Genomic DNA, 15,231 nt, shown 5'->3' with positions numbered 1-15,231 from the left:
GCAGATATGTATTTCCAGTCATTTACACCATCAGTACCTAAGGCTGAGCGTTTGATGATTCCTAGTTGAAGTGATGAGTCTGGAAACAACGTGCAGCAAAAACAAAAAACTGAATTTTTCGGAATAGAATACATTAGCCAATTGCGTTCAAGACTTTCACCATTGACAAGACGACGTTTATAGTGAACACAAGAAAATTTTCTACGATTAGTGTCCAAAGGAAAATCGAAATCTTTAAGTTGTGTGGGGCCGAGTTTTACTACATCTAGGCGTAAGTCATCATTGATTACGGTCCACGTAGCGGGATCGTCCGAATAGTCTTTGCGTAGTATTTCTATAGATGTACCAGCCTCCATGTCAGTACTGGTACTTTGATCAGATCTACCACCAGATATTGATGGTTGTAGTTCACTATTTTCAGCATGAGAAACAAATTCTATTTCCACATTCGATATTTCTGAGGCAACAGAAGCCTATTGTTCCAACGTTTGGAATTCCGCGTCTTCATTTCTATTGCTTAGATATTTTAAAAATGACCCTTTGATTATTGAAAGTGATTTCTCCTCCTCAGCTTTTCTTTTACGGTTCTGAAACCCCGAAAGTTTTTTCTTCTTATCAGCCATGACTCGTTACAACACACAGCATTTACCTAAAAGTTAACGCGCCTAATAGTTATCTGAACATTATATAATACGATTTTACTTTTAAGACAAAAACCACAAATTTCTTTAACAATTTCCAATGTTTCCAATATTTTTGAAAATCAAAACAATATACCTACCTCGCAGCGCCTAACACTTTAGAACCTAGGCCAAAAATTTACTAAAAACCTCCTATTTTCTATTTGCATTCATGAAACCTCATGGAACAATGAATCTAATCAATATACAAAATAACAGCAATGGCTCACATGATAAAGCATGCAAACAGTAGAGACAAACCTCGAAAATATTATAATCGCGTGCGCCGATATGCAAAAAACGTAGATACTATCTCCCTTGCCTTAGCTGGCCTGACTGGCAGTCCAGTCAGTCTACGCCAATGCGTCAAAACAGACTCCTCCCACTAGCCGCATCGACTGCTGATGACATCTATCAATATAATCGCCAACTAGTACCTAGTACCTAAAGTCCAAACTACATATAAATAGGCCATAAGGTACACCTACCTTTTAAGTATACGTATTTTTTTCTCTCGGGCGCGCCCTTAGTGTAGTGTGTGCATTTTTGGTTGTTTGCTTTGCCAACATTTGAAAACTTAGGAGCAAAATAAACGCGCGGGATCAAACACCTGTCAGCAGACGATGCAAACGACTCACGTCCGTAGTTTAGCGCCTCCTTTCCATACGTAAATTGAAGCTCAACGGTTTTTCTTTTAAATTTATGGTAAAAAAATGTATGTACACTTTTTTCTTTCCATCCCTAAAACTTTTTGCCTTTTGAAAAGATTTTTTATAATTTTTTCTATTTTTTCTCTGGCGCCCCCTTAGGGTCGGCGCCCTAGGCGGCCGCCTAGTTCGCCTATACGTTCGGGTCGGCCCTGCTAAGGACATTGTGCATTAGTAGTTTAAGCCAAGGTGGTAATGTGCAAATGAAAACCTAGATAAATATACATTTTTTTAACATAGTTTAGAACTATAATTGATGTTGTATTTACTATTATCGCTTTCATTTTCTATGAATGATAGCTCCTGTACCTTTTTTCCTGCACCTTTTTCTGTTTTTTTTTAATATAATAATAATTTTTTAAAAATATTTCAAATGAAAAACTATTTTATTGAACTAATTTGTGTCACTTCTTATTACCACCAGGAGCAAATAGAACATCTGGTGGGGTCTTTGATTATACCTTTTTAATAAAAATAAATGAAATGACTTCTTTCCTATAAGGAGGATATACACAGGATATATAATCATTTCAAGTAGTGCTGCTTATTTAATAAAACGAATGTAACATCTTACAACTACTATGTTCTGCCAAAGTTACAAACAAAATCCCTTGTAAGTATGAAACGAGAGATTGCCGCAATAGGCGGACTTGGAAGAAGCGCTTAAGGTAACAGGGGATTTGCATGTTTACACATCGCAGTATAACTAATTCTTAAGGCTGTTCAGCATTAACGGGTTAAATGGAGGCGCTCGCCCTTATTTATGGCATTATATGTTTAAAAGACTCCTCTCTTTCCTTCAAGTCATCCAGCAGCCTCTCTCCTACCCTGAGAACAGACAGCCCCTAACATAGAAGAACACGGTGCAGAAAGAGTTCCCGTCTCCTTATTTGGGCAGATGGAGTCATATCATCATAGAGGTTTTTTTTTTTTCCTTTCTCAGGAACATGCATGGGAAGCCCCCAGCTATAACCACACAGCCAGTGAGGCTGGGAATCATATACTCCCCACTAGGGAGTAGGATGTCCCTGAGCTCCAAGCCAGATGTGGATGACAGGAATTATCCTATTCCTTACAAATAATGCAAAATATATCGGGAGAGAAGTTATAGAGAGATACAATCAGGGGTGAACATATCAGTTGCACAGGGGCCCAAGATGTAAGGGGGCTCACTCCTACCTTCAGCTTCTGTCACAGACGCATAAAGGGGCACAGTATGAAGGACCCATATACTGTTCTTGCACAGGGACCCTCTTCTGTCTGTATCCGCCCCTGTATATACCACTAGTTAATGCTGTATGTTTACATTCCGTGCTATTTGAAAAGTATTTGTTTGTTTACAAAACTTTGCTACATGTTAATGTAAATATTTCAATAATGTTATAACGCTCAAATAGGATCTAACTTTCCCCATTAATGTAGATTATATCAAAGTTTGGGGTCAGGAAGCAGAAAGGGGGCTCTTTAAATACATTCATTTACTGTATATAGGTGTTCTATGGACACACTATACACATTAGTTTCTGTGTATGTATCAGCCCTTGGTAACAAGCTATGAGAAGAAAGAACAATACATGCCCTGCGCTGGTTTAGGTTTCTTTACAGGGTAAAGTTTACAGAACTTTTTTAAAGTATTGGGTAAAAAAGTTGGATCAAAAAGTTTGCAGTGATGAAGTGCGCCTTCCATATCTTCTGCAATGATAGAACTTTAGTAGTATATTCTATTCCAATGGTAAAATCCTATTTTGGCAGCTGAGGGGTTACTGTCAAATCCACATCCACACTGTACTAAGGTGCACTGACCAGCCCATACCTAATAGCAGAGGATGAGCTCTCAAGCCCTCCCTCCAGCTCTCCCCAGGCTGCATCCCTCCCACTGAGGAGATGGCTCAGTCTATATAGAGGGACTGCAAACTGAAGGGGAATTTGGACTGTCCCAGCTGTGAGCTGCACAGGTTCCAGTCTCTGTCTTCAAATCAGCCTCTGCTTAAGTAATTGGATATCTGTAAGTAGGCACTGTTGTTTTTACTATAGGATTCAGTATCATTCTATTTACAAAATAGTGTAATGTACAAATATATAGCTACATACAGAAAGGATAAGAAGAGGGCGACTGTGGCAGTGAATTAGTTAACATACATCGATGTTTCAAGCCCAGTACCTGTGCAGAAGTTGAATGTGTCATATGTCATAGGGTTATCATAGTCTGTGTTAGGTTAACCTTGCAGTCATAAAAGTTCAGTGCATCATGTGAAAGTGTCAGATTTTCAGCACAATGAGGGCTTCAGTCATGGGTGTCAAAGTGCAAATGACTAAGAGCAGGTACATCTCGTATTCATTTTAGAAATAATGGCAAAATATGTTCCTTTTTTTTATTTCAAATATATTTTTTTTCCGTTTATTCTGGTTTTATAGGATTTTTGTACAAAACAAACATAATGTCATATAGTCAAGGACAGATGTTTTTGTTACAAAGTATCACAACATATACAGAAAATAACATCACTGTTTAGATGTATCGAAACCACAGCTAAGTCTCTTTTCCATCTATTAGTCTTTCCAAACTTCATAAACCCTTTCATTTCCATAGCTATATTGAGCATCCGTGCTTTTAATATAGAATTATCCACTATGTGAGGATGCTGTTGCCTGGATCACAGGATTGTATAACAAGCATTGTTTGGACTCTTACTTTTACTAATTGACGTTTTACTTTACTTTTTTCGGACTGACTTTTTTCCCCCTAAAAGGTATTTGTTATGAATCATTACCGTGTCTTCAGGGTAACATGACCTTATATGGGTCCATGCAAAGGACCGCTGCTGCCAAACGCCTGTTAGCTCCATGTCTTCTAATATCCTATTGATCTGCACATATGTAATATTCTAAGTAAGCAATTCTAGCAAATAATTAATATTAAATTGCATTTTTATGTTACGTTAGCTCCACAGGGAAGCTTTTTATTTTCATTGAGTTTTTATTTCTGTTTTAACCCTTCAAGGGAAATAGGGTATATATACTGTACATTAGGCTAGACTAAAGAGATTGAATAAAGAAAAGTATCTGTAACTTAAGACAAGAAGGAGAAGGTCTTGTCAAAACGTTCTGCGACTTTAGGTCACCAAATATTGAAGGAACCTTTCATTAGATTCATGTCTCCTGAGCCTAGATCAAAACATGGTTGTACAATTGCAATTTCTTTGAAAACACTGCAACGTTTCAGAGTAGACCTACTTAGAAAAGTCAGCCAGGGAGTGTTGGGAGAGACCAACTGGAGTGGGCCAGGGAGAAGTCTTCCAGGGACCACATCGGACCAGTCATGTCTAACCCTATAAGTATGTTTACTTGGTTATGCCGCAGCGTTTTAGAGTAAAACATACCTGTGGTTCAGGTAGCATGAACCTATTGACAGGTTCCCTTTAATTGTGTGCTACTGTCGTAGCATTTTTTCTTTACTGTTGCTTGTATAGGGCCAACATATTCCGCAGCACTGTATAGAGATGTATCATCACCGGCATCACATTCTGTTTCTCATAAAACTCACAAATTTCAGTTATTCATTGATAAAGGCCCCCATACACATTAGATAAAAGTCGGCTGAATCCACCGAGCTTATGATCTAATGTTCATGGGGCAACCTGACTTTTCCCCAGCAGATGTCAAGGTAGAGAGGGATCAAACATGTTGAATTCCAGTGCCATATCCTTGAGTGCCATTCCAGTGCCATATCCATGAGTACCATATCCTTAAGTGCCATTCCAGTGCCATATCCTTGAAATATCTGGCCCTTGCCAGAGGTGTCTGGCAGCAGCTTATTCCGCACTCCCCAGTGAAAATACATGCTGGTCCAAGCATGCATGCATAAGGGATAGCTCATAAAAGATAACTGTTGGCTATCCAACTTGGGCACCTTAGGAAGCCTACTGACCTGTATCAGTCTGTTTTTGAGGTGTCAGAGATAAACTAAATCCTATCTGGTCTTTTCAAGGATTTATCAATTGTATCTGGAATCCACCATAAAGGCCAGTGACACATTGTTGGTTATCACCAGTGTTAGTAACTTGTCTTTCATCTTTGTTTGTGTTTGAGCCAGACAACATACTAATATGTTTTACATTCCTCCTCTGCAGATCTCCTGCAGATAACATTCTTATTGTCACGTCAAAGTATGGAATAAACTGTGCTTTGGTGGGAACTTAGTGTAACTCAAAGGGGCTTTCCTAGTGTAAGTTCCTTCCTTGCACTAATTACTGGAAAAAGTTGAATAGTGGAAATGGATTAAAGAAAAACTGCAGAAGACAAACTATCTTTAAAAAACCCAGATAATTGAAAGCCTTTTCCTCTATGCTTTTTTTCCCTTCTGATTTATCGTGTTTAGATCTAAAGACGGTGAAACTACATCATTCACCTACATTGTATCAACCAAAGCTGGATCATAGACATCATGATATGACCAGTAATGAGCCTTTGCTGCCCTCACGCTACCGAAACCAGCAATATTCAGAAAGTATATTAAGCATTGATTACCAGATATAGTTCTTGGGTTAATACCATGTAAAAAGTCAAATAAAATTGCTTGTCACCAGTATAATAAGTACTTCTGTTCCACTAAGAGTACATAACAGTCACCCTACTAATTGGGCTTTCACTTCATTTGAAATTGGGCTTTTACTTCTTCAGTAATTGGGCTTTTACTTCTTCATTCTTTAGGTGGCATTGGCTAACTCATGGCAGGAGCTTTTATGAAGCTTTATGTAGATAGTCCATCATACCAAATCTATACCCTTGTGTTTGTCATCACCTGGTCCTGTAGACTAATTGTTTCCTAATCACTAGAACCAGGCTTTCAATTCAGCTAATTACCTCCTGTACTTTTAATCTCAAGTTCTTATCCTTCCTTCAACTGTCTTTTTTCCTTCCTAACCACTCACCAGAATAATACACTCAAAAAAATCCAGATTTAGCTCCATTAAATGGAAAGTTTGGGGGTATTTTATGAGAACGGACATAACCGTAAAGCCTAAATACCCTTCCTCTTCTCTTGTCTGAGTTCTGCTTGTAGTCCATTTGGTGTGGTAAAGAGAATATATATTTATTTATATTATACATTTGCCATGTTAGTTTGAATATACTGCATATATAGATTTATATACATTATCTACACATTAGCTTTGACCACCTTTTATCATTATTAAGCTTCTCTTTTCATTTTTTTTTAGGTGACCTTTAAGTCAAAATGTCGCAAAAACCACTGACTGAGGATGAGAAGTTCCTATTTTTGGACAAGAACTTCATGAACAGCCCCACAGCCCAAGCAGATTGGTCGGCCAAAAAGTTGGTTTGGATTCCTTCTGAGAAACATGGATTTGAAGCTGCAAGTATCAAGGAAGAAAAAGGTGAAGAGGTTATGGTTGAATTGGAGAATGGAAAGAAATTAACCGTAGGCAAGGATGATATCCAAAAGATGAACCCCCCCAAATTCTCCAAGGTTGAGGACATGGCAGAGCTGACTTGCCTAAATGAAGCATCTGTGCTGCACAATTTAAGAGAAAGATATTTCTCCGGCCTTATCTATGTAAGTCATTGGTGATATAATATGATGATTTTTTTTTGTTATGTGCAGAATAGCTTCATGGTTGTAAATTGTGGGATCTATATATTTTGGTAAAAAAAGGGGAAAAAGATGGGATATACCTACTTTTGACCCAAAGCCCAGGCACTGAACTGCTCATTTTCACTTTTTATAGTATATTTTAATATATATTTCATCCTTAAAATCGACATTCCCTCATCCTTAAATCAGACGAATTTTGGTATTTGGTCAATGGCACATATAGTAAAAGGGAAAATAGCAAACATAACAATTCTGGGGCTGGAACAATTGTGAAGTTGTTCCCTATCCTATGGAAAGGGAATAACTTCCAAACCTGGCACTAACCCTTTAAGCGCTCTATAAAAAAGTATGCCAATCATGGAGTTCATGCTCAGCTGTCTGACTACAAATGGGAGTCATCATCAATGAGCCAACCTGACTCAATGGAGTGTAGTGCCAAGTAAGGAAAGGGGGCATATCAACCTGAGGAAGGGGTTTTCCTTAAGTGGCTTGCTTTCGATCATAAAATACATCAGCGATCCTTTTCTTATGTCTTCTATACACGTGATTATTGGTAAAGTTGTTTTTCTAGTTGCCTGATCTGTAAAGGATTCATATTGGACTAAAGTCGTCGGCTCCTTCCGATATCAGCGTGCGCCACCAACAGTCTAATGTGTATAGAGGCCTCCCAACTCTTTCCAGACAGATAATGTTGGGGTAGGTAAGGATCCAGACTGTCTGATTTAGACTGCCGATTCTTTTGTTCTCGAATAAATTAGATGTCTAGTAGCAAAGGTCTCATAGAGAACACAGGAGCGCTCAGCCGACCAAGTGCTCCTATGTACGGAGGTGTCAGGAGAGGTAGCTGCTTGGCGAACAATCGGCTGAACCATCATTTGGCCGACATCTGTCTAATGTCTGTGGGGCCTCAAAGTCAGTTCTGGACTTTTATAGCCCAACATAAGATTTAGTATATTTTTACATTTTGTATAAGAACTAAGAGCAACCAATGAGATAAAACACATTAGGGATATTTAAAGAGGTGGTCCACTACTATCAATGTCTACTACCAATGTCTGATTGGCCGGGGTCCGACACCCCGCACCCTGCCAATCAGCTGTTTCCTGTGTCGGTCGCCCGAAAGTACTTACTTGCAGTGCTGGCCGTCCACTTGTAGTACCCTGCCTCGGCCACTACAAGTAGACGGCCAGCTACGCAACTAATTACTTCTGGCCGACGGCCGCTGCCACCACCGATAACAGCTGATCGTCGGAGGTGCCGGGTGTCGGACGTTGGCCAATCAGACATTGATGACCTATCCTAAGGATAGGCCATCAATGTAAAAGTAGTGAACAACCTCTTTAAGTACAAGTTAACTTATAATTGTTTTTTGGAGTGAACATAGGAGAACATACAAACTCTCTGCAGCAGATGTTGCACTGACCTGAATTAAACCCATGGCCCCTCGTTCTGTAGCTCAAGAGTGCAAGCCATTAAGCCACCCATGTACATAAGAACATCTTAATATCTTTTCTACATCTTCACATCTTCTATGTCTTTTTCACATTTCTACACTGACTCACACATATTTGTTAATAGAAAGCAAGTGAGGGTCATTGACATCCATTCTCCGTTCACTGTTTACATCTGCAGATATTCACATATGTTGATCCATCGTCCACCCGGGCAAAAGAGCAGCTGCTGACTGGTCTAATACATACTGTACATGCTGTTACCAGGGTTGCGCCTGTATTTGCATAGTCCATAGAGGTGAGCGCATCCGCTGTCCTCAACCTTGCTTAGCTATTTCTGCCAGACCTATAGACAGTGAATGTAGCAACAGGGCACATGCTCGACCACCGCAAAACTCCTCCTCACTGGAGTCATGCAGTGATGAGATCTGGGAAGTTTGGGACCGCAGGGGCCGTCCGAAGTCATGTACCTACCAATAAGTGTAACAATGTATTTCCCAGCAAAATTACACATCTGATCCTCATACCATGTTTATTAGCTATGTTCATCTAGCTTTTGCCTGTGTTCAAGGTCTAGATTTGTCCACATGGCACAATGGACATGTTATATGGCATGAAAGCATAGCTGATAGCAGTTTTTGGGTTTCATTCTCTGATAGTCGCTTGGATAAGCATTGGCACAGGGTTTCAATGTCAAAACAAAACAAAGTTTATTTTCCTTCATAAACTTTACAGCTCCAAAATGAAAGCAGCCTTACTTCAGCACAAATGAATAACATAAACAGTCCTTTCTTCAGCACAATAAAACAAAGTAAATGTGACGGTCTTACCTATTTCGGTATTGCAGGCAGTGGCAGCTAAAGCAGTTTTAAAGAGAAAAGACAAACTGGTTGGCACTCCGTATGGTTCTGTGGTGCTCGTGGTACAAGTGCAGATCAAACCAAAAAAGGATCCTGGTACTCACGTGTGGAATAATTAGCTGTTTATTGTGATTTCAACATAAAAATCATCAGATGTTTCAGCCCATCCCAAGCTTTTTTCGAATATTGAAAAAAGCCTGGGATGGGCTGAAACATCTGATGATTTTTGTGTTGAAAGCAGTTTTAAACACTTTCAGAAATAAAGACACCTCTATTCAGCTACAACACAACTCGCCATCTGAGCAGTCTCAGCTGCCTATCATTCAACTTGTAAAAACCGGACTGGAATATGGGAGCGACCTTTCCCACCCAAGCTCTTTTAGTCACTCCTAAATCCCGTACCTAAAATCCACTTAAACAAACTACTCAGTAACCTAGTGTTACTAGTAAAGACTTGCCCGGGATTTACATTACCAAAGCCAGCCACCTTGGTGGCACATACACGCTGTGAACCACTTTTCCTGACGCTCTCTTTCACAGCATATGCACAAATTCTAATGTTGGATGACGAGATTATGGTTTATCTAATGTCTTGAAATGTATTACATACCATAAGTAAATGAAAAGAGCCCGTCTGTGATTTTCATGCTGCTTCCCATTCCGGTGAACCAAGGTTAAGGCCCCTTCCCACTCATAATAAATGGGGGCATGAGAGTTGAGAACTGCATACACTTGACGGTCCTTACATGGGGCCTGTAAACTAATTAAGCCCAAACAACTATTCTTTGACCCCATGGCTCAGCTGTAGCATTGTCTAGACTTTTATATTGATATCAAGTGAGACTTGAGGCCAGATACATGAATACATGCTTCTATGTACATAATGATTTTGGAGGGTGAATCATCCTAAATTAACTAAATTTTGTAAGACAACACAACCGTTTCTTTATTACTAACCTTCATGTTTCCAAACAGGCACTATTTCAGGAATGTATTTTACACATAATGCTGATAACAATTATTAATTAACCCCCCTTTGGAGTCCAAAAATTGGGAGAACACTGAGACCGGATTTCTAGTTGTATTTGTATGGTACTACCATGTAAGGAAAGCATGGAATGTAATTTAGGACCTTTGGTAAATCTTTAAAGGGGTTGTCCGGGCATAGGTAATTGATGGCCTATCTACCTGATAGCTCATTAATAGCAGATCGGTGAGGGTCCAACACCCAGCGTAACCAACCATCAACTGTTATTTGCTCTGGCAGCACCCGCGTGTAAACACTTTGAACGGAGCTGCTGAGTGCACCTCCTTTCAAAGAGTAATGGCCACTATCGGCCATTGATGGCTCCCGCTATTTTGGGTAGAAGCTTTACTGCAGTAGCCGGCAGTGGCTGCTGCACTATGAATGGAGCTGTGGTTTGTGGAACAACTTCTTTCAAAGTTTTTACAACAAGCTGATACCAGAGCAACAAACAGCTGATTGGTGGGGCATCGGTCATCGGACCCACACCAATTTGCTGAAGATGACTTATCATGTAGATAGGTCATCAAATATCTAAGCCCGGACAACCAGTTTAATCAATGGTACAGTACAATTCTTGTCTGGCATGGTCCCTGCAGTTGTTTCTCATCAAAATTACTAAACAGCAGCCCTGTAACAGCAACTTGCCCCAACAGATGAGGTGGAGAAACAGTATATTTGTCGGTGATGTTATTAATCGCCATATCACCAACCAAGGTCATGTGAAGCAAAGTACATGGGGAATCGTCAATTACACCTCTAGAATAGATTAATAGGGCATCTGGGTGTAGAAAGAAGGGTGATTTTTTTCCCGAGAAATGTAGGGGGGTTTCTTCTAGTGGAGACCACGAGCTGATGGAAGGAGATTTAGGAAACACTCAGAAAGGAAAAGGTATGCAAATTAGCTCCTACAGGAGGAAGAAAACTGTCTCTCTAGTGACCCTTTTGAAAGTAGCTGCCCTATAAGCCAACATTTGGCCATTCACCGAGCCTTGCCACATGACTAATGATATTTAACCAAACAAGAGTGTTATCCAAAAGGAAAATACACCCATCTGCAGACAGCTATTTCAGGGTTCTTGCCTCTCCTCAGTACAGAGCGGGAAACTGGTTGCTAAAGGGTCTTTGACAGAGGTCTAGGAGAGTACTGTTTTTTCTTGTGCAGATCACTAACTTTTATTGAGCTAGCCCATGTTCTCTGGAAAAAAGAAGAATATGAGTATAATTTTCACTAGAAAGTCCAGAGGGTAAAGTTTCTCCTTGTAGAGAGCACCAAGTTAGCATAGGGAGACTTATAGTCCATGCAATGCTCCCCTGGGAATTTAAATGTTTCTTTGCTTAGGAATAACACCACTTTTGTCAATGGGCTATGACTGGTATTGTATCTCATCCACTTTAAAGTAAATGAAACTGCAATGCAAGATACTACTCTACTACATGATTATCTTCCAATCTGATGAGATACTGAGAAAAAGGCACTCTGTGAAATGGAACTCATGCTCTCCTGTTTACAAGACAGATGCAATAACCCAGTACGCCACAGAAACATCACCTGTGATGTTCCTGTGGCGTACTGGGTTATTGCGCCTCTCTTGTAAACAGGTGATTATGAGTTTGAATCCACAGAGTACCTGAGATACTGAAAAAGTTACAAATCACCAGTCCATCTGTATGATATGTTTATAGTTGGCACCATTGACTCTCATACAGCCTTAAAGAATAGCCATTGATTTATTTTTTTCCATAACTCAATAGTAGATATGAAAATACAAAGCTTTGTAATATTTTATTGGAGAAATTTGTTCCTTTCTCCTTTTTGACTGATCTTTCATTCTCAAAATTCTCAAAATTCATTCTCAAAAATCTGTCTTCAGTGAATACAGACTTTCCCATTACTTAGATAGGATATGACAGTAGGTGCTCATATCCTTCTATGGTCGGCCTCTAGCTCCTCCCTCTCTTCTCCATTGGATTTTAAAAGCACCAACCATCATCTCCTATCTCTGTAAAGAGAACGTCTGTCTTCACTGAATATAGATTTTACCAATGAATTGAGAGTTAAAGATCAATACAGGAGGTGAAAGGAGCAGATTTCTCTGATAAGATATATTACAAAGTTGCTTATTTTCACGTGTACCATTGATTCATGAAACAAAAATTAAAATGCCTGTTACTTTTTAAGTATTATTTAGTTTAAGACCGCAATGGATGAAATCGCTTATGGTCTAAGTAGTAGAAAGATTGGTAGATATACACACAGGAAAACATATTGGAAGAGGTTTTAGACGACCTATCATCTGGAAAAGGTCCAGCCTATGGTATGAAATGGCATAGTCAGATAATAGCTGAAGTAGCCAGTATTAAGGGCGGCATCCTGTTACATATTGTGAAGCTCTTAATACAGTAATGTTGAGCTTTAAATGGAATAGTGGTAATTTTTGATTAATTAGGTAATCTAATGTCGGTAACAATTATCATTCTGTATACAGACATCTATTGAATGTCTGAATCTGGAGGCTATATATCTATATATAATACATGTCGTGAGCTGTAATCCCATGTTGAGGAATGAGGACTGTCTGTTCAGAATTTCCCTTTGCCAGAAGGGGCACGTCTAGTCTGCCAAGTCACCTGGGTGAAGACTTGTCTGTGAATTAGGCTTTAAGTGCATATACTGACATGCTCGACACTTCATCAAGTGCAATATTATGTCCAAAAGGCAAATGAAATCCAATAAATATCTTCCCACACTACAGACAAGCTTAACTGGCCATGAAATGAGTTTTCTTTTCTTTGATCGTCAGTACAAGAAGTAGGAAGGGTTTTCGCAGAATACGTAGAATTACATTGAGCACTACATATATATATATATATATATATATATATATATACATATATATATATATATATATATATATATATTATTTATATGTTACATCTATACAGATAAAATCTCACATAAGAACATTTAGTTGTTCAACCTTAAAAATCAAAGATTGAAGAATACATGTAGATACGTCTCACATATATGTATAATCTGTAATGTGGAAATACCTACAAATCTACTGACACTTATAATAATAATTGTTATTTATATAGCTCCAACATAATTCGCAGCACTTTACAATTATGACCATAGGCCAAGTAATTAATCAGCGGTGGGACTAAGTTTTTCCCCCTAATTTAACTTTTATTTAACACACATACAGATAAGTGTATACATATCTAAATCACAATATATAGTTGCAAGTTTTATACAATATTACACTTAAAGGGAGTCTGTCCCCCAAAATGCCAATTCATTTACACAAACATTTATATAAGAGACATAGCTTCTATAAAAAAAATTATACCAGGTGTATACAGTTTATCTTAATATTTGCAGAAATCATTATTATTTTTTAAGATGCAAATGAGGGTGCTTTGGTGCCCCCTTGGAGTGACCTCTGCTTTGGTGCCCCCTTGGAGTGACCTCTGCTTTGGTGCCCCCTTGGCGTGACCTCCGCATTGGTGCACCCTTGGAGTGACCTCCGCATTGGTGCACCCTTGGAGTGACCTCCGCATTGGTGCACCCTTGGAGTGACCTCTGCATTGGTGTACCCTTGGAGTGACCTCTGCATTGGTGTACCCTTGGAGTGACCTCTGCATTGGTGTACCCTTGGAGTGACCTCTGCATTGGTGCACCCTTGGAGTGACCTCTGCATTGGTATACCCTTGGAGTGACCTCTGCATTGGTATACCCTTGGAGTGACCTCTGCATTGGTATACCCTTGGAGTGACCTCTGCATTGGTATACCCTTGGAGTGACCTCTGCATTGGTATACCCTTGGAGTGACCTCCGCATTGGTGCACCCTTGGAGTGACCTCCGCATTGGTGACCATTACGCCCTCCTATTTGCATATTAAAGCCAGTCCCTTATTTTTATTGACAGCTCTCCATTGTCAAGAGCAAATGTTGTCTGAAATCACTTTGAGTGTCTGCATCTGTGCACTGACACTGGAATATCATAGCGGTGTCAGTGTGGGCGCGCAGGCAGTTGGTGTGCTCTGACACCTGGTCCCGCCTGTCTCTGGCCTCCACTTGAGGAGGAGTTGGTGTTGAAGTGAACAGATGGCACAAAACCCTTCCACCTCACTGAAGCTACTTGCTTATTATACTTTTTAGGTTCGTTGAGCCACAAACGGACAGGAACCAGTCCTTAGAGGGTGCCCACATCCACATTGTGTGCGCACCCGCCCTGACACTTGGAGCGCACCCTGCACTCTTCCTGGGTCAGTGCACAATCGCAGATGTGTAAACTTATTTTAGACAGCGTTTGCTCCTATCAACAGGACAAAGGACTGGCTCCAATATGCAAATAGGAGGGCATAACGGTGCACCAAGGCATAGGCTTGCCGAGGGGGCACAGAAGCGCCCTCATTTGCATATTACATAAATGTTGATTTTCAGAAAATATTAAGTTAAACTGTATATGCCTGGTATGATTTTTGTATGGGCTACGTCCCCTACAAAAATGTTTATGTAGTTTTATTGGCATTTTGGGAGTGACAGACTCCTTTTTAAGAGAGACTGGTTGGGTTTCCATTACCTATTGAAAGCATGTTTTGTACATTGTTCCAGATCACCTTTTAGGCTATAGATGGTTATATGATACTATGAGTTTATCGTTACAGGCACGTATTATATGGTACAGTGTCTGCTGGTATTATTATGTTAAGACTGTTAACACCCTTATTTCTATGATACGGATCCCTGACCCAACTTGTATTTCCTGATAGAGGAGATAAGAACTTTTCTATCTAAATTGTTTGTTAAAAATAAATAAGAGGGAACAAAGATGGCCATTGTTGTAAAGCAAGACAAAACCTATGTATGTGAGAGTATGTGCATAAAG

The 15,231-nt window shown here is 39.6% G+C and overlaps 1 protein-coding gene across 3 annotated transcripts in view; it reads left to right on the top strand.

Annotated features, from left to right (window-relative positions):
- The first annotated feature begins 3,240 nt into the window (after window positions 1-3,240).
- Window positions 3,241-15,231, top strand: part of MYH11 (myosin heavy chain 11) — a 119,113-nt gene continuing 107,122 nt past the window's right edge. For all 3 annotated transcript variants that reach the window (XM_073647676.1, XM_073647675.1, XM_073647678.1), the window contains exons 1-2: window positions 3,241-3,392; window positions 6,607-6,962. In XM_073647676.1, the coding sequence (XP_073503777.1) occupies window positions 6,624-6,962 (339 nt within the window). In that variant the 5' untranslated portion in view covers window positions 3,241-3,392; window positions 6,607-6,623. The remainder of the gene's footprint in view (window positions 3,393-6,606; window positions 6,963-15,231) is intronic.

This window comes from Phyllobates terribilis, unplaced genomic scaffold (assembly GCF_046119375.1).
Source record: "Phyllobates terribilis strain yellow unplaced genomic scaffold, ASM4611937v1 Scaffold_9__5_contigs__length_417890890, whole genome shotgun sequence".
Classification (NCBI taxonomy): Eukaryota; Metazoa; Chordata; class Amphibia; order Anura; family Dendrobatidae; genus Phyllobates; species Phyllobates terribilis.
The sequence above is the reverse complement of the archived record's forward strand: the minus strand, read 5'-3'. Positions and strand labels throughout refer to the sequence as shown.